The 18,190-nt window shown below is 46.7% G+C and overlaps 4 protein-coding genes across 4 annotated transcripts; 3 read left to right on the plus strand and 1 right to left on the minus strand.

Annotated features, from left to right (window-relative positions):
- Nucleotides 1-127: 127 nt before the first annotated feature.
- Nucleotides 128-7,415, minus strand: AOL_s00080g173 (uncharacterized protein; the record flags this gene model as incomplete). Its single annotated transcript, XM_011124548.1, has 3 exons — nucleotides 128-6,886; nucleotides 7,027-7,146; nucleotides 7,206-7,415. 3 exons carry the CDS (start codon nucleotides 7,413-7,415, stop codon nucleotides 128-130), a joined length of 7,089 nt encoding a protein of 2,362 aa, XP_011122850.1.
- Nucleotides 7,416-7,969: 554 nt separating this feature from the next.
- AOL_s00080g174 (uncharacterized protein) lies at nucleotides 7,970-8,890 on the plus strand (the record flags this gene model as incomplete). The annotated part of the gene is made up of 5 exons (XM_011124549.1): nucleotides 7,970-7,993; nucleotides 8,056-8,069; nucleotides 8,182-8,305; nucleotides 8,635-8,784; nucleotides 8,858-8,890. The coding sequence occupies 5 exons, from the start codon at nucleotides 7,970-7,972 to the stop codon at nucleotides 8,888-8,890; spliced, it is 345 nt and encodes a 114-aa protein (XP_011122851.1).
- An 805-nt stretch (nucleotides 8,891-9,695) lies between these two features.
- Nucleotides 9,696-11,755, plus strand: AOL_s00080g175 (uncharacterized protein; the record flags this gene model as incomplete). Its single annotated transcript, XM_011124550.1, has 4 exons — nucleotides 9,696-10,652; nucleotides 10,716-11,234; nucleotides 11,401-11,445; nucleotides 11,624-11,755. 4 exons carry the CDS (start codon nucleotides 9,696-9,698, stop codon nucleotides 11,753-11,755), a joined length of 1,653 nt encoding a protein of 550 aa, XP_011122852.1.
- A 5,026-nt stretch (nucleotides 11,756-16,781) lies between these two features.
- Nucleotides 16,782-17,099, plus strand: AOL_s00080g176 (uncharacterized protein; the record flags this gene model as incomplete). Its single annotated transcript, XM_011124551.1, has 1 exon — nucleotides 16,782-17,099. One exon carries the CDS (start codon nucleotides 16,782-16,784, stop codon nucleotides 17,097-17,099), a length of 318 nt encoding a protein of 105 aa, XP_011122853.1.
- Nucleotides 17,100-18,190: the final 1,091 nt, after the last annotated feature.

Below are 18,190 nucleotides of genomic sequence, written 5' to 3' on the forward strand. Positions count from 1 at the left end.
AGGAAACAAGGCTCTTGTTGGAAAATAAAGGTAAAAAGGAAAGAAGAAAAAAAAAGCCCACCTATGCACGTCTCTTATCCATTCTATACCCCCCTTCCACTTCGATCCTACTAAAGTCTAGACGAGACTACTCAAAGTTATCACTACGATCAACCCACAGATCCTCTAGCTCGTTGAAATTCTGGAAATGCAAAGGTCGGTGCAAATCACTATAGAACGGCAACGGCGTATCAATCTTCACATGATATGGCTTCTTCTCTGCCCCATCACTGAACTGCGCTCCCAGGAAGCTGTAATTCCACACACCATTTTCAGGAACCAAAAAGTATCCCAAAATCTTGTCGGACAACAAGAGCTGACATTTCTCTCCCAAGTCCATCTTGAATCCCTGTGGCATCTCTCCGCCGCTAGGGTCTTTATTCTGGGCACCCCATTCATACCCACCGGGTGTGAGGCCCCAGGCGCTGAGCGACACTGCACCCGAGACCAGGGCGACATCGATCGTGATGGTCTTGGAATCCCAATCCTTATGTGCAGCCATCATCTTGGAATGCTGAGTCACATCGTAAGCACTCATATAGCTGGTCTCTGCTCCGCTCTGTGTATGAATCCACCCCAACGCCTCCAGACCCGCTTCCTTGGTCAAATACTCATGCTGTGGCAAGTGGCGCGGTAGCTGCACGCTAGTAGTATTCCCCACTTGCGGCACCATAACGAAACATTTGATCTCCTTCACCTGGTCGTTGTCTGGAGGGGAGGATCCGTAAATGTACGCGGCAACCTGCATCCTCAAATCCGAGATCATGATGAATTTCTTTAGAATATTCTTGGGCATGATATAAGTGAACTTGCTGCCCTCCCCAAGATCGTCAGCAGAGATGTAAATGTTGTTGGATCGACTTCTAAGGTTGTTGGCTGCGATAGCACGAGTTCTCCATTCCGTCTTGGAAGCAAAAGCACCCTGTTCATACTGCGTGGTGGTGTAGGTCAACATCTTGTCACCGTGAACGTTAACGGTTTCCGTCAAAGTTGCCGTCAACTGCTTCTGCTCTTGCTGCTGCTTGTCCATTTCCGCTGCTTGCTGACGCTGTAAACTTGGTGCGGAGATTTCCATACCAAGAATGATATCACGCACTTCAGAACTTGTCAAGCTCGACGTGTTGACATTGTTCTTCTTTCCGTAATCGTTGAGAATAAGGTCACGCAGGCTAACTTCAACCTTGACCCAGTCCTCATCACTAAGTGAGGGCCAAATGTGATGCTCCTGAGTAATGACTGTCTTGTCGGGTCGAAGTAGCAGTTTGGTCTTGTCTTGATTAACGTGGAGAGCACGAAGAATAAGGATGAGTCGGGAGAATGCGGTATAAGACGAGATAGACTTGAGCCAATCATCGTACAGGTTAAACAGGACCATCTGGGGCTCAGTTGCAGCTAAGATCATGTCTCCCAGCTTCTCGATCTTCATGGCAGCTTGGAACGGAAGCTGCAATTCGGAGGCACGAATTGAGATATTCGGAAAGTCAAGCAGATGCACTTCAAGAGGATCTAATAGACCCTTTCTTGTGACAATGAGTTGTTTCGGTTGATCTTCAACTGGGAGGGAACGGATCAAAGCTGCCACTTCCTCAGCTGTCTTCCACTTGGCAAGCTGCCCAAGACGCTTCTGACCAGCCCAAACCGCCGTTACAATGATCTTCAAGAATAACTGTCCGGATCTAGGATTGAAGATAAAAATAGCACCGTTGATCGGTTTGGTCGTCAAGTTACCTTCGAACGTCTTGTGAATGGTAACACGGTAGGTGTTGGAGTCATCGATGAACAATTGGATCTGGTTGCTGAAAAGTTCAGAGTAATTTTGCGAGTTCAAGAAATCCTGGCTAGATTCTGACGCATATAGCTGCAGACCTTTCCTGATACGTTCACGCAAAACGTATAAGGCTGGGTTGGCCTTCATAATCTTTGCCATAGCTTGTTGCATCAGCTGCTTCATACCAGGAAACCAGTTACCATAGGCATCGTAGAGATTGTAGGCAAGATCGATAGCAATCATACAACCTGTCGGTGCAGGGTAGATTGACAGAGAGTCCGTTGTATAGTCCAAGAACTTGGCTCTCACGTAACGAGAGATGTCGTGACTGTCGTAGTCTCCGTAACGCAGCTGAACGTCGACCCAAAATTTGTTGGCAGTGGTCTCGTAGCTGTCTTTGGTATCGTGAAGCAATGATGGCCGCGAGACCTGCCACTTGTTTGAGGCAAATAGCAAGATATCGGCGGCGGAGCTGTTCATCTTGTAAGACTTTCTGGGATGGATAGTTTCCTTCTGTACGGTTTCAATACCCAGAGCTTCCATTTCCTGGTCAAGGACCTGACATAAATCGAAAGTCGTGGACTCGTGAATCTTCTGCCACAAATGAGCTCTGAAGATCTGGATCAATGAAATCTTGAGTGTTGGAATTTTTCCGTGCAGGAAGATACCTGTCAGATCAAGTTGGACAACGAAACCAACATAAACATTGGCACGATTGATTGTTGGACTCCACCAGAGTGTGAAGCGACGGTTGGGAATCTGGTTCAAACCGGATCTCTGGGCGTTGGTCAACTTCTTGAACTTCATGGATTCCTCAAAACCAGATGCACGTTCCCAGAAGAGACCTTCCCAGGACGGAAAAGCAGTGGCTTTGAATAGGGTGTGCTCGAGAATTGTCTCAACACCACCGAGGGCTTGGATGACGTCGGTTCTGTAGGCATTCAAGTTCCACAGCTTCCCATCATGACGGCCGGAAGTCCACCAGAACGGTGCGCTACGCATCATCTGGTACTGCTTGAAGATCATCCTGACGCGCCAACCCTTGTCGAACGCCAAGGTGCTTCGATCCTTTTGAAAGAGGGTGTTGATACGAGGAATACCACGATCCCAAGAGTCTTCCAAGTCCTCAAGGGTTAATCGTCGACCAGCATTGTTGGCCTCCGCCCTCTTCATAGCATACTCGCTCCAAACTCGCTGCGAGTCGATGAATTCGGTTTCCCAAGGCGACAAGTATCGGAATATGTTTGGAATAAGAGTATCCTCGTCATGCGTCATACCTGCACGGAAATGGCTTATACCGGTATCTGTTTGCTTCGACCAACGACGATCACTAGTCGGGATAAGAATGTGGGAACCAGAAATCATGCCCAATCCACCCAGTTCTTTCGGTGTATAGAACACAGCTGGAGGGAAACGGGAAGGCATCTTCGAGTTCAATCCTATCTTCACACGCGTCTGAATCTTGTTTTCGCACTTCACGATGGTATCGAGAAGTTCCGTGGTCGATATGGCGGCTTCACGGTAATAGGTAAACAGAGCGATCAAGCTAGTGTTCCACTTATTTGCTATCTTCGTGAATGTAGTCGACCCCGAAGACATGAGAATCTGACGGATCCTGTTGTTGAATTTGGTGACATCCTCCTCTGTGACACGTAGGAAAGCATGGGCCGTTCGCTCCTTTGAGGAGTTGTTAACGAGAGACCAAACACTATCTTTTACTGGGAATTCATTGTTCTGGTTCCTGCAAATTGGCAAAATCCTGACCTCAAAGCCGCACATGGAAAATAGGAGATTTGGATTGTCTCTGCTGTAAACACTTGCGAAGGTTTCATCCCACTCGATGGTTGTGATACTTCGGGGTAATCGATTGGCAAGCAACCACCAGGTAGCTTTACCTAAGTTGACATCGTGTCGCATCAGGCGCATACGCGAATCACGCGGCCAGCACTTTTTGTTCTTGTACCCAATAACATTCTCAAAGTTGGGATCGGGTTGTTCTGTCAAGAATCGCTGAATGAGGTCGCGAGCTTCGTCGGCTGAAAAGCGGAAGAGGATGTGGATCTTGTCGACGTATCGGGTGTAGAGACGGATGGGGTGTGCCGACTCTGTAGCAGCGTCTTTGAACTGAAGGAATTCGTTGGGGATGCCCGGGGGTCCAGCAATCTCTGTAGCACGTTCCAAACCGAGAAGCAAAAGATCGATGATCAAGCCGTAGTACTGGAAGACAAATGCGGAAAACTGGAGACCTCGGATCAAGCCATAAGTATTTGTGTGATTCATATCCTTGTAGTTCAAGGAGACGTTGTTCTTGGCGGAGATGTAATCAGCTAAATTGTGATCCATGATAAGTCGCAGGAGTCGGTTGAGGAGTGTAAGGTCGATCTTCTCTGCAACTTTCGAGAGTTGAGTCTCAAGCAGGACATTGCATTCTCCGTCTTTAGTCTCCCAAACATCCTTTAGGTTGTTGATTCCCTGTGTCCATTTGTAGACAAGTAGGGGCGGGACCTCGCTGTCAGAGGGCTTGATCCAGTTGGGGAACAAATGGCGTTGTTCTGCTTGGTACCATAAATATTGATCTAGGTATGCGTCGGTAATTTTCTCGATCGGTTCAACATCATAAACGGGGTTGATGTCGGAATAATTGTCATTCATGTCGATCCCAACTTCCTTGAAAGCACGCTGGGTTAACAAGAACCGTTTGATCCTAGCAAGAGTCGTACCAGGGGAGTCGTAAGCCTGCTCGATGAGAGCCAATTCTTCTCTCTGGCTCTGATTCAAACGTCCTTTCACGGAGTATGCCTCCCTGAGACGTTCAAGGGCGAGGATAAGAATTTTGGTATCATGTTTGTAAGAAACAGACGGGAAGGGGATTGGGGAGAACTTTCGAGACTCTAGCCAATGAACAGTTGTCGTATATATCGCGACACCTTCTTCAGAAGAGACATATGGACCGTCTTTAAGGTAATTGTGCTGGCGCTCCTGCTCAGCTTTCAACCAAAGACGAGTCAGGCGGCCTAGGTTCTTCTTTGCGACAGTTTTGTCCACAGTAGCGCCCCGTCTGATACGTTCCCTATTGTAGTGGGCAACGCTGACCCACCAATCGGCCTTGGCTTTCACATAACGCAAAATGACGTTCTCAATAGGAGCGGGTAAACCGGGAACCTTCCAGGGGATATTCGACTTCCAACATCTCCAAGCTTCAGACAAATGTGCTAGGACAACATTGACTTTGTTTTGTTTAATACCCTCTGGCATCATGTCCGTCAGGTCGGCCATGACACTGGCTCTCAGTTCAAGATCGAAGTGAGACTCAACACGCTGTTTCGTGACAGTCTTTGCAACACCCTTGGAATGTCTACCCTCAAACTGACGAGCGAGCAAGTTCCCAAGCCAACGCTCGAGAAGCGGGATGATACCACGAAGGAAGAAAAGCCAAACACGCCATGCTGGGGCCCAGAAACCACACCCAGGACCCTTACCAACTGGTCCACCATTGAACCGGTAGTAGATAAGATGCTTCAAATCCTTGCAAGCACGAATCTGCCTCATCAGCTTGTACTTGTAACGGTACATACCCGTTAGTTGGCCAACGTGATTAAAGGCGTAAAGAATACCATCCGCAAGCTGAAAGGCATCAATGTTACCGAGACGATATTGGACTTGTGCATCGACAATAAGTTTAGTGAGGCGAAGGATTTCTCGCATTAAATGGAAAGCATTTCCGAAACGAGACTTCTTTCGCTCCTTAGTTGTCAACGTCTTCACGGGCTTCAAGTTGAAGTTATAATCCAGGTGCAGATAAGTGAGGTTCTTTCGATGAATGAGCAACTGCAAAGCATTGAAACCCTGTCGAACGACTTGTAAACCAGCCTCAACCCAATCAATTGTTGTACTCTGGAAGAATTTAGTTCCTCTTAAGCTTCGGAGAAGGTTTTGCTTGTTTTGGCTCTTCGGCGGCCGGAAGTGAAGTTCGTTTAGAACGTAACCCTTCAACAGCTTCTGATACGAAACTCTAACTTTCACCGGTTGGCCCGCAGGGACGTGCTCGAGGTACCAATTTTTCACCAACGGTATGTCCTGCGCTCGAACCATGCGACCACTACGCTTGTTGAATGGGAACGGGGCCCACCACAATTGGATGGCGCTGGCGGTATTTTCGGTATATAGTTCCTCCTCTTCTAAGAATGGTTGTACCTCATCGGGAAGTTCAAAATCATCCTCCTCGATTCCAACTCCCAGTACGTCATCCTCGATACTTGAGTTAGCGTTCGCGGCGCGAACTTCCCTACTGCTGATCGGAGCGATGACAGGATCGAAATAGAAGGCTGGGAGATCAGGGTCGTCGGCACGAACGTAACAGACTTGCGGGTCGTGGTAGCTCGAAATTTTGACAGAACGCGGGAGCGAGTTGTAAAGGTAGGGGAACGCAACCTTGTACTCAGTTCTAATCGGAGCACGGAAAATGATACGTTCAATGGCATTAAACTCTCCAAAATCCTCATTGGTGTCGATATCCTTGTACAATGGTTCGAATCGGGGCCCTCCAGGGATGGCCACGTTGAGCGCTTTGGCGGTGAAGAATGACTCTCTATCGAAAAGATAGAAGTAATTGTGGTCATTCACGTCACTCAGTAGTTGATGCGACAAACGATAAAGATTAGCCATCTGTGGCAAATTCAGGTTCCACTTCTTGTAGCTCGGCCCATTGGCGTGTGGCGTGTCAACAAGTGGGCGATGATCGTAGAACCATTCGTACACATGCTCATCCTCAGCTTCATCTAGGTCCATCTGAATCGGCTCGAGTGGTTCGACGTCTTCGATATTCTCGCTGTATGATAGTGGTGGTTCTTCATCGTCAAATACTGGAAACCGCATACGTTTGAAGTGTCGTCTGTCTGCCTTTTCTCGCCTCATAACCGTCCACATTGTTGCCCATTGTGCTTCAAAAACTGGGGGTATGACTCGAGGAACTTCATTGACGAGGGTCAAACAGCCATTGACGTGATAGAGAACCCGAACATCACGTTGGGATTCCCATGGCATAGGCATGTTCTCTAATAGTTTGAGGACAGCATGTGGCTAGAAAGATTGAATAGTAATGTTAGTCGCGTCTATACTGGGTCGTACGCCTTTTGCAAAGAAACCATCCACACAGGACCTGTTTAGCGTACACAACTTCCTCGCACATCATATAAGATAGGACGGACAGTGGGCCTTACCATGTATTTCAAACTACCAAGATATGCCCTCTTATCAGCCGAGAATTTCTTCTGGCTAACATCTCCAATATCCTTTACGATCTTTCGCAGATGCTCTGGTGGCATGTCACTCTTTTGAGTCTAAATTTATATTATCATTAGTGGAATTCACAGTAGCCATAAGGAGTCTAACCGCCTACCTCGACAAATCCACCCTTCCTTTTCTCGCCGAAGCGGCTCTTCTGGGTTCTTAGCCATTCCTTCTTTTTCTGTTCCAGCTTCACCGCCTGCGGGTCAGCAGTAGGGCGATAGCCTGGTGGAGGTGGAGCCGTCAACGGTATACTAGGTCCCGGAGGCGCCCCTGCCATCATCGGACCAGACCATCCCGGTGGAGGTGGTAGACCCGCCATCTTGAAGCTGTTTTGTCAATCAAGTCAAGTCTCGTGTTAGCAGTTTGAGCAGAGCTAGAGCTATGCACGCGCTTCACGCGTCAAAACCTGGTTCTTACGTTGGTTACAGAGGTTGATGATGGTCTTTGGAGTCAGATGCGATGGATCTATAGTCCGAGTCGCGTCGGCCTCCAATGAATTGTTGATAACGAGAGAGATCTAATGTCTGTTTGATGGGAGGCGATGGAGGTCTGAATATGCGCCATGAGTCTCGTTCTCTCTGTTGGAAAACTTTGGGAGACAAACTCGACTAGCCTCATTAGGACTAGTTAATTTTATGCGTTGAGCGTTTGATAATGTGTTGGGCTTGTCGTGCAATCCTCCAAACTAGGAAGGTTTGTTCCATAGGGCTTTGTGCCCTCACCAAACGAACGGGCTGTTTCAACGCTAACGAAAAAGATTTCGATACTGAGCTTCACCATACTGCGACAAGACGACCCATCTCGACATCGACATCTTCAATCTAACCGACAGCTTTACCGACCCGCCGACACCCCCGTCCGACCTCAATCATCATGCCTTCCTCCAGAATCACCTACGTACGTTCTATTCCGTTCTGGTACGCCTTCAGACGATAATTGCTAACAGTTTAAATCAACAGAGACGGAGAAATCCGTAAGTAATGCCCTGACGACGATACAATTTGACGTTGGCGATTTTATACGACATGTCGAACTTGGGAAAGAAGATGGAACAGGAAATTCTGACGACAATCTGATGGATATAGGTACAACACTCGCAGCAACCGTATCCGTGTCATCAAGACCCCAGGCGGTGCTCTCCGAGCTCTACACATCAAAAAGAGAGGATCGGCCCCACGATGCGGTGACTGCAAGACCAAGCTCTCTGGTGTAAGTGGAATATCCGAAAACCATGGACGACAAAAGTTGGATTCGAAGTAGCGGCTGTCCCGGTCATCAAATGGGTGGAGTGTTAAGCGATCAATGGGAAACATGCAATTGGGGTTCTTCATGATGAGGGCGACGGCACTTCTGGAGAGGAATAAAGCCTTGAAATTTGTGCAATGAGCAGAAAGAGTGATGCCAGAAAAAAACACAGGAGCAGGGTCAGGGAATAGACCGACGGATGGATGACAGGGCATTGGCTACTTCGGATCAACAGCGCGGCCAACATCACGGAACTTGACAATAGATACTAACAAAGCATTTCCTCACCACAGATCCCAGCTCTCCGCCCACGAGAATACTCCCAGGTCTCCAAGCCAACAAAGACCGTCTCGAGAGCGTATGGTGGTTCCCGCTGCGGTAACTGCGTCCAGGATCGTATCGTCCGTGCCTTCCTGATCGAGGAACAGAAGATTGTCAAGAAGGTTGGTCAAATGCTCTTTATTCATAGGCCTATAGCCACAATAACAAATAACTAATTTCTATATCAAAATCTAGGTCCTCAAGGAAGCCGCTGCCAAGAAGAAGTAAACGTAGCGAACCTCTGTTTTTCTTTTGTATCTATCTTATCTTTTCGCACTTTCTTCTTCGGCACGGGTTTATAATGATCCTTTTCCCATGGGCTGGTGTTCATTCTTGTTCTGTACATCTTATGCATCTTCTTCCGTCCGACCTCCTCTATACCATCGACTCTTTACATACGCTCCGCCACCCGATTCTACACTTTCGACGCGTGGAGAATGCCCGAGGGATTGATTGGGGGCGATAGACATCATGTTGATAATAATTCTTACTTAATATCAGCATCCTCTCAAACTCAGGCCGGTCCGGCCGATAGCTTGAACCAAACCACCATTCCAAGCTCCGCTACCGGACTTTTCATCTCCATCACGAACCTCATTTTTAGTTTGTAGATACCGTAGGCCGCATTATAGCTCGAAGTGGGCCATATTGTTACATGATTTAAACAGAATTGCCAATCCGTGTTGGGCCGTGAAAAGTGACAAAAGATCCCACCCAAAAATGCACACACGAAACTAAACTGGGATTCGGGGCCCCGGAGTCACAGCCCAGCGGGTTAGCTTGATGCTAGTGAGCCCATCATGACTTCTCCATCTTTCCTGCAGTTTCGGTCATCGCTACTCCTCTTCGACTTAAACACCAACGTGTACTATAAATTTGACACTTTACCGCCGTATCACTCATGGAAAGGTGATATCGGAATTCCACTTCGCGCATCAAACCCTCACTAAACCGTACGTCATAGCCACGGTAAACAGGCCGAATCGCGACCTCACACGACTCGACAGTCCACCACGACAGACCGTGTTTTCTGATGGCTCCAACTACTATAGCGGCTTGGGAACCCTTTCCCATTCAGAGCGCCTTCAGTCCACCGCTCTACATTCAGCGCCGATTTACAACGACGTCTTACACGATATATCTCACTGATTTGACGTCGATATGGGCTGAATCGTTGGATCAAGGCGCCATCTGCGATCGCGCCGAGGACCGTAACTGCTCCATCGACCCATCTACAGATGATTCGCAGTTCCAAATCCTGTTGGAGAAATTGGCAGCGGGGGTAACAGGGCTGAACCCTTCTGTCACGGTAGACCTCGAAGTTCGAAGTGACACCTTTAATATCAATACCAAAGAAAAGCTACAAGCTCCATTACAGCCGCTAGAATGGCGGTTCCGGTTAAAACTTCAGTCCGGCGCAGTCTTTACAAAGCATTTTTCTTTACCGTTACTGTACTATGGCTCTCTTTTATCGCGGCAGACGAACAGTCTGTTAACGATTATCGACGAAAAGGATGCGACTATCGCACGGCTTTTGGACAAATTTGAAGAGTATAAATTTGATCTTAGTAGTATATTTCCAGGTTATAAGAAGGGTAGGACGCCTCAGGGAAAGGCGAAGGGGTTGGTACCGTTCGATAGGAATGCCTGGCGGCAAGAGTTACAAGCTGCCGAGTTCGAATCGAAGGCTTCGAAAGAGCTGGTGAAGACTACATTCTATCAACTAGCGAGGAAAGAGGAGAAGATAGAGATTTCGCTCCCAAAGGCACCAGAAGCCCAGTGGTGGAAAAAACTCTCAGGAAAAACAACAGTAAAGGGTGAGCCAGAGGCTGAAAGAACTCCATTTACTACGCCGAAAAAGCCGCCGCCAAAGACTGTAAGGATAAACACCGACTCAGATGACGATTTCCAGGCGCTTCCTTCATCACCAATCCGGGCTTCGGCGGTCGAACCAGAGGTTCCTACTAAGACGCCTCTTGATGATGAAACTGTATGTAGTTTTAAGGTCCTATATCCCTATTGGTCTGATTACTCTTGCTAACATAGCAATAAGACGGATGACGAAGATGACAATCTGATGAATGTTATCCCCACTGGGGGGTCTCGGTCAACCTCAACTTCACAGAACACACCTTTGCCCACGAAGGGATCTGTCTCCCCTATACGTTTGGAAACGAAAAGCACTTCGCCTAGACCTGCTGTGAAGAAGGAGCCACAGGACCGCCAATCCAAGTTCGAAGAAAACTTTCGCAGCCAAATGGGATTCCTTGACTCACTTGTTGAATATGATGAAACTACCAGTGATTCTGAAACTGAAGCTCCCAAGCCAAAAAAAGTGGCACTTGCCGCTGGAAAAACAGGTGGTATCAAGAAAACAATCGGTGGTAGAAAGCAGGAACAACCCAAACCGCCACAAGATGATTTAGAAGACAGTAGTATGCCTCCTGCAGAACCCAAGGTGGAAGAAGAAACAGAGGCTCCGAAACGTCTGGGAAAGATCAAGGGGACAATCGGAAGCCGCAAACCAGGCGCAGAGCCTGCAAAGCGCAAGGAACCAGAGCCAGATAGTGATGTAAGTTCCAACCTTTCCTTCTTGTTTTCAACCCGAGAACTAGGCCGCCGTTCTCTTTGGTGGTACAAACGGCGTCACCTATGTTTCAGGGGTAGCATTGAATGTGGTTGAAGTGATGAAAATCACAAGATCCGCAAGCTAACAACAATTTCTTTCTCTTTATCAGGAGGAAATGGTCGACCCGGAGCCAGAAGCACCGAAGCCACCGCCTGTATGGTTATCCTTCTCTTTGCTATTTTCTCAATTTCCTTACCAAACTCTTCATCCACGCCCCAAAGAGATGCATGAAGACCCATTTTTCTCTAGAGGACAACCTTATATCGAAACGATAGCACACCGTATTTCCTTTCACCTCAAAGTTGCATAACTAACCGCTAGTACAACGGCAGAAAAAGAAGGCAAAATCGAAATCTCCTCCCATTCAAGGCATGGACGAGGACGCCGCACAAAAGCGACGTGAAGATCTACAAAGGCAACTTGCATCTAAAGCGGCAGGGAAAAAGAGGGGTCGGAAATTCTAAAATGTGGACGGAATGTCGTGACACTTAGACGGCACTGAGGGCCAAGGTTTCCCCTTCTCTAGCACGACGAAGGCGTCCTTGAGTTTATTTTCGGCGTTCCCATATCCTTGCTCCGACTAGCTGGAAAGCCAGGAGGTCTCAATTGGCCCCATGGAGTAAGCACGCCTTCTCAAAGCTACTGAAGCCATAGAAGGTATCTCCCCTCCGTGAATCTTTTCGGGCATAGAGTGAAGAGCTCCGGAGTCACTATAAAAGTATCAGTTTCTTTTGTATCACTATCCTTAGTTTAATCTTGCCAAGTCCAAGCATGCACAGGGTAAGTAAGGCACATCATAATATCAAAAAAAAAAACGCCTCGGGCAACAGTTTTGCTTCTATTGATTCTTCCTTGTCGAAAGATTCGCCCGGCCTCATCTCTAGAAACTACCAAAGACCTACCACGACCCTAGATTTTTTTGCAATTGAATAGTCTCATGTTAGATTATACAATTATGTGTCTACTATGTAATGTCTAATATAGCTTATTTCAACAAAGCCTTAATATACAAATCGTGAGGTTCCTTCCGTTACCTGATTCAAAGTCCAAGTCGGAGTTCACCCCGCTCTTCGAATACAGGTACACCTTGTATCTGCAATTTATCTTTTTTATCTCCCTACTCGATCACATATCATGCGCACTCATATTTCCCCCCATATTCTTTCACCATCCCACCGGCTGAGCCAATTAGACGATTAGCTTAGCGCGTGACAAGCAAGATAAATCTATCAAATAGCTAAGGCAAACATCAAACATGTAAGTGTAGCATGAGGTTTGATAGTCTAAATTCCAAGTCTTTTATAGCTTTCGTGTTCCCTAACGTTATAACGTTTAAAATGGTGATCATATCCTTATCTCGTTCGAATTTTATGAATGAACTGTTGTATTTTTGAAGTAACCATTGTGAGCTAGTAAATCAGCCTGGTTGTTTCTCAATTTCTACCTTCTAAGCGGATCAGACTGTAACTTTATGAGATCTTACAGCTTTAGAGCTAACTAGCGAGCTTTTGTCTCGTCGCCAGATTCCTCAACTGTGAGCGAGCTTATATGAGTGTTAACCCATGGGATTGGCTTAATGTCTCACAAACTCGTAAACCCAGTATTTGCAGAGGTAACAATACTCATGCTATGTAAACTTGAAAGCTGCAATTAAAAGGGCCCTAGAAAACACCCGACGTCCTTGGGCTCACATGAGCGCATATATACATATGAAAACTACAGCAGGGGCATCGGGGATCCGTATATCAGAAACCGATAAAATCATAGTTCGGTGCGTATCGCCACAAACAAGATCCTATTGTAGCCCGTGTCTGAGGTCCATGGCAGACACATGCAAGGTAGACTCTTAACTATTAGCGTGCCTGCGTGAAGTGTACCACAAACTACATCTCATGGGCTCAGGATATAGATCCATGGATCCAGGCATATGGATCGAACGACGTATGTACATGCTTATGCATATTCTTGTGCTCGATAATACATATTGATGGATGTATCTGCACGGGAACGAGAACAGATGTATGTAATCAAAATGCTGGTCGCTAACAAGTTGTGTAACCAACGGAAACTATATCAGTTAGCTTGAATTCGGCACATGTCAGGTACCAGGATAATACTACAATTCTTCAGCCCCACGCCTTGCAAGATCTCGAGGTTGTAAATGTTTACCCCCCATTCCCTACCCTGCCGCCCCATGCAAGCTTAGGAAAACTTCCGGATGGGTACTGTCGTCACCCCAGTCCACTATTGGTGAATCGAAGGTAAGATCATCACACATGAATATGTGTTACGTTACGAGCGTACGAGATTACCACGCTGAGTGTTTACGATATATCCCGTGTTCATCAACCTTAATCAGTTTAGGATGGGTCTTGGATACATATTTCGACTCGGCCCTCAAATGCATGTTTTTCACCTGCGAGAGTCGAATCTAGCCGGGGATACCTTAAGAAAGCTATAACTTAATCACGGCCAGGCCCCCCCATTCATGGGGATCCCAGAATGCCGGTATAAAGAAGGAAATTATCCTTGTATTCTTTAATAAATTTAGAGGCTGCAGGAGATACCATCGCTCTCGGAACAACTATATCACCGAATACGAAATTGATCAATTGATCAATTGAAGTCGGCTCCATGAATTCAAAACAGAACCAGGTATTTGAGCCACCGAATCTAGGATATATATATCGATCTACTTGACCTATAGCTATGTGTTCTAGGTTTCTAGGCCGGGGTCAAAAATACCTATATATCATACAGATGCGTAGTAAGAGCCCTTATAATACGCTACATAGACACAGAGCTTCATATGTATAGATGGTGATGGTCAAATGATACCATCTAAATCGATCGATTAATCACGGCGCTAGTACGACACATAAACTACAGTCCGCCGAACTTCAATATAGCGGATTTCGTCCACAGCTGGCTCCATGTGTATAACTTACTCGGTCACACAGAACCTGGTAACCAGCAAAATCAATGAATCTCGCGCAGCTAGGTGTCCTATGAGCTTTTAGCTTTAGTCTAGGGACCCCAGGCCTAGCGTAGACCTTCTGGCTAGGATCCTAGGCCAGATTTCGGTCCTTACGATAACTTTCAATATGCAATAGACTATAGTATAATACGCTCCTGCGATATATTTATATATATAAAAAAATCCTTTAAACCTCAGATCCACGAAGCCATATGATATGCGAATGTGATCCTTCATAGAGGTAGCACAAGTTAGTCAACCAAGGCCTCGAGTATATCTAACCAAATCAGGATGAATGAGGGGGGTCTCATCGCTATCCTATTGATCAATTGATAGCAGAAATTTTGATGTTTGCATAGGCAAAGTACTTCGGGACATGATCAGACGGCTCAAAATCCACCAAGAATGATGTTATTTCTGGTAGTACTATACCCGACCCAACTAACATGACAGAAAATTTACCAGGGCACGACCTAATGATCTTCCTAACCCTCGAGTACCCTCGATCGTCCGGATTTAAAGTTGACAACAGCCTTGAATTGTGCCGAATATACCCTGCAGATACTTCAAGGCGTCAGAATTGCCATGCCCGTAGAGATATGCTATCTAGCACTAGGCTCCAACATATAGAGATAAATGATACATATGGAGCGCTATAATTCGCTATAGTGCCAATTTTTTAGCTAATTCGCGCCGCCTTGGTCGCGTTTCCAGTGACATCCCTGTTACATATATATATAGCACACGGATGATTCTGCTTATGACGTACGACTACGGCTGTGTAAACAGATACCAGCCTTGTATTTACAAAGTAATCAGGAATGTGCCTAGTATTTGCCACAGAACCAGTGGAGGCTAGCATCAGCTTGAAACTTTGAAGGAGTTTGCCGAATCAATTGATCGCTATCAATTCATTTTGAAAACATATACCCGGTAAGTTTTGGAAATTTGACGATACACGTCCGGCCGTCAATAGTCCAAGGAAGTATAGGACCAAGATCAAGTAAAAGACTAATCTGCAGCCCAGACGCTGTGAGCTACTTACCAATGCCTAATAGCGAATTATGAAACAAACCACGGGTTCTGTAGGTATCCTGTGTAACTATGACCCTCCCGTTTTGCAGTTTCACCTGGAACCAGGTTGATAAAAAGTCAAGTGATACCACGGGTCTTGCCTGGTTCGAAACTTGAGGCGTGCAGCTGAGCTTTTCATGCTCTAGTAGTCAAACGTTGGCACCAGATTAAGTACAAGAATTATAGCCTCGAGACCAGGCGCAGGGAAAGGGCAGGGCAAGAATTAGAATGTTGGAAGCCAGGAGGCTGCATGTGCCGCGACCCAGCGGCTACGAAACCATATACTAGCCTCGAGACCACCATATACCAATATCGACCAATCCCAACATGCATGGACTGCATGATATTCTTTCCATATATGCGTGGCGGTATAAACCTTTGTTGATTAACTACCAAACTGTGCCCCAATATAACAGTTTTATATATTTATATCATTGGATTTGCAACAGATTACCTAATCTAGCTCCGGATATCGAGATCCGGAAATCCTGAGGCTTTTCATCCGCATTTATGACAGATAATTACCTTGGTTCGAAGTTGCATATTGCAAATCTGCAATTCTAGCCACCGGGGCTTCAGGCAAACCACTATTGGGCAATATAAATTTAATTTACCAAATGTCTACATCATGATAGCATCCGAAAATTGCAAACTTGGAGGCTCTCTAAGCTTGTGCCACCATGAGTATGGCATTAAGCATGGGGAAGGCACAATCCCGCCACTCGTGCTCGGCTACATGCATGCGACCCCAGGCTACAACGAAGCGTCGAAACAGGCCAACTACGGCGACCAAATATACCACAAAATAGCAGTGGCCACAAGACCAAGTCGTAGCAATGCATTCCATTGAAGCTCAAACATACACTCGAAATAGCTGCAGGATATTTAATTTTATATTACATGTATACCAGCCCTCCTAGCTAGGCATTCAGGGCCGCATTTCTCTAAGATTGATTCAGAAGTGCGGCCCTGTATCAGCCCCAAGACCCGGATACAGAACTAGCGTATACATCGGCGTGAAATTTAACACCCGTGCGTAGATCAAAATGTAGAAACCCAGACTGTTCTTTCTATGTACGAACGCTAATATTATCTTCCCAGCCTGACCAGCATTAAATCACGATGCAGCCACAGATGACACAAGCCTGTTACGAAACCATGGCTCCCCTTTCCCTTACTTCGAACAGTTAGAAACGTCCAATCTATCCATATCCTTGAGCATGTTAAAAAAATCCCGAACATATTAAGCAAACTATGGCGTCTGTCAAGCCCATTGTTCCTTCCCCCCCCCTTCGCCATCGATACATCATGCCAGGGACACCCGTTGTTTGTTTGCTCTCAATATTTCTGCTACATATGCGCCCAAGCTAGTGCAAAAGTTAATTTACGATGATTATCAAGGCATAAGATCTTCCCTATTATCATTGTGGCTGCCACCCATGAGCTGCGCAGCAAAACCCACGAAAGGAAGAGGGTGTAAAGTGGATCCGTGGGTAAGGATACCGGGTCTTGAAAAAAGGCGTCTCTTGGCTAAAAATGCCAGGGCTGTAGAATGTTATGTCCATAGACGCATTGAAGAGGGTGCATCGATGGCTGCACGCTATACGGGGTATGCAGGCTCGCCAACCACATGGCAATTTAAGCTGAGCGATCCGACCCACTCACACGTTTTATCGTCTACACCGATTACCACGTGGCTCCTAGTCGACGCATTTCCAAGACGAAAACCACATGGGCATCCAGGTACAGAAGCTTAAACTCTATAGATGGTGTTGCATATATATCATGCACACTCACACACACACACTAGCGGAATTCGTAATTTCTGCCGTGTTGAATGTTTTCGTGATTCCGTCGAAAATGCCGCCGACACGGCTGCTAGCTTTACCAGAAAGGGAATAAACCTCGTGGTGCAAACTGAGGATCATCGATGAGCATATAGTGGCTGGTGTCTATAATATTGGACACCCCCCTGGAATAACATTATAGAGTAACCACAAATAGGATCTCGAACTGCAATTTCCCGTGTCTGTGAATAGTTTGCAGCCTTTCTACATCCTGTCTCGTACCCCGACCTTAACTCTGCAGAAACTCTGAAAGTACCAATCAATAGCGAATAGGGATTCGATTCGACTGAACCCCTGCAGAATCGACGGACACTCAAGCACATTCGCTAAATATCGCGTGGCAGGAGAAAACTCACCGAGCCTTAGAAATTCTAAGACTATGCATGCCTAGACTCACAGTGAAGGAAAAGGAGACCGAACCGTTACTCGTATCCCACCATCTTGAGACGGCATATCGGCGTGCCCATCCGATCTAGTCTACCGAACCACGTTTTCGAGGCCCATGAGTTCCTCGCGTGGGCATGACATGGAGGCTTGATCTTACATACCGAACATACCTCTTACCCCGCAGCTAGCCTCCCACCCAAGATGTAACCCAAGCTGCAGAGTCCTACGCAGCTCATTTCACACATTTCACAATGCATCGGCAAGAAAAAAGTGCTCGAGAGCAGAGGTGATCGACCACTCAGGTTATCGTTCGGACTCATTCATTCCTGCGAGTTCTCTTAGAATGCAGCCCTTCATTCGCTTCTGTCAGCGTGGGAGGCTAAATGGCCACGAGGTTGAGTGGAGAAAAGGTGCATGCAGGGCGGGCGCTTAGTGTTTGGATTCGTCGAAAAATATACCACACCGTCTATGTGTTGAAGTGATGTTGGATCGCTGATTGGCCTGTGCTACAATACCTTACCGAAAGTGGGCACGGACTTCTGTCTTGCAGAATTTATGGCAAGTGCCGACCCACCAAAAAAGTTTTCCCCTCCCACGGTTCGATGCCTATCACA

Source organism: Orbilia oligospora, assembly GCF_000225545.1.
Source record: "Orbilia oligospora ATCC 24927 unplaced genomic scaffold scaffold00080, whole genome shotgun sequence".
In the NCBI taxonomy this organism is placed as follows: Eukaryota; Fungi; Ascomycota; class Orbiliomycetes; order Orbiliales; family Orbiliaceae; genus Orbilia; species Orbilia oligospora.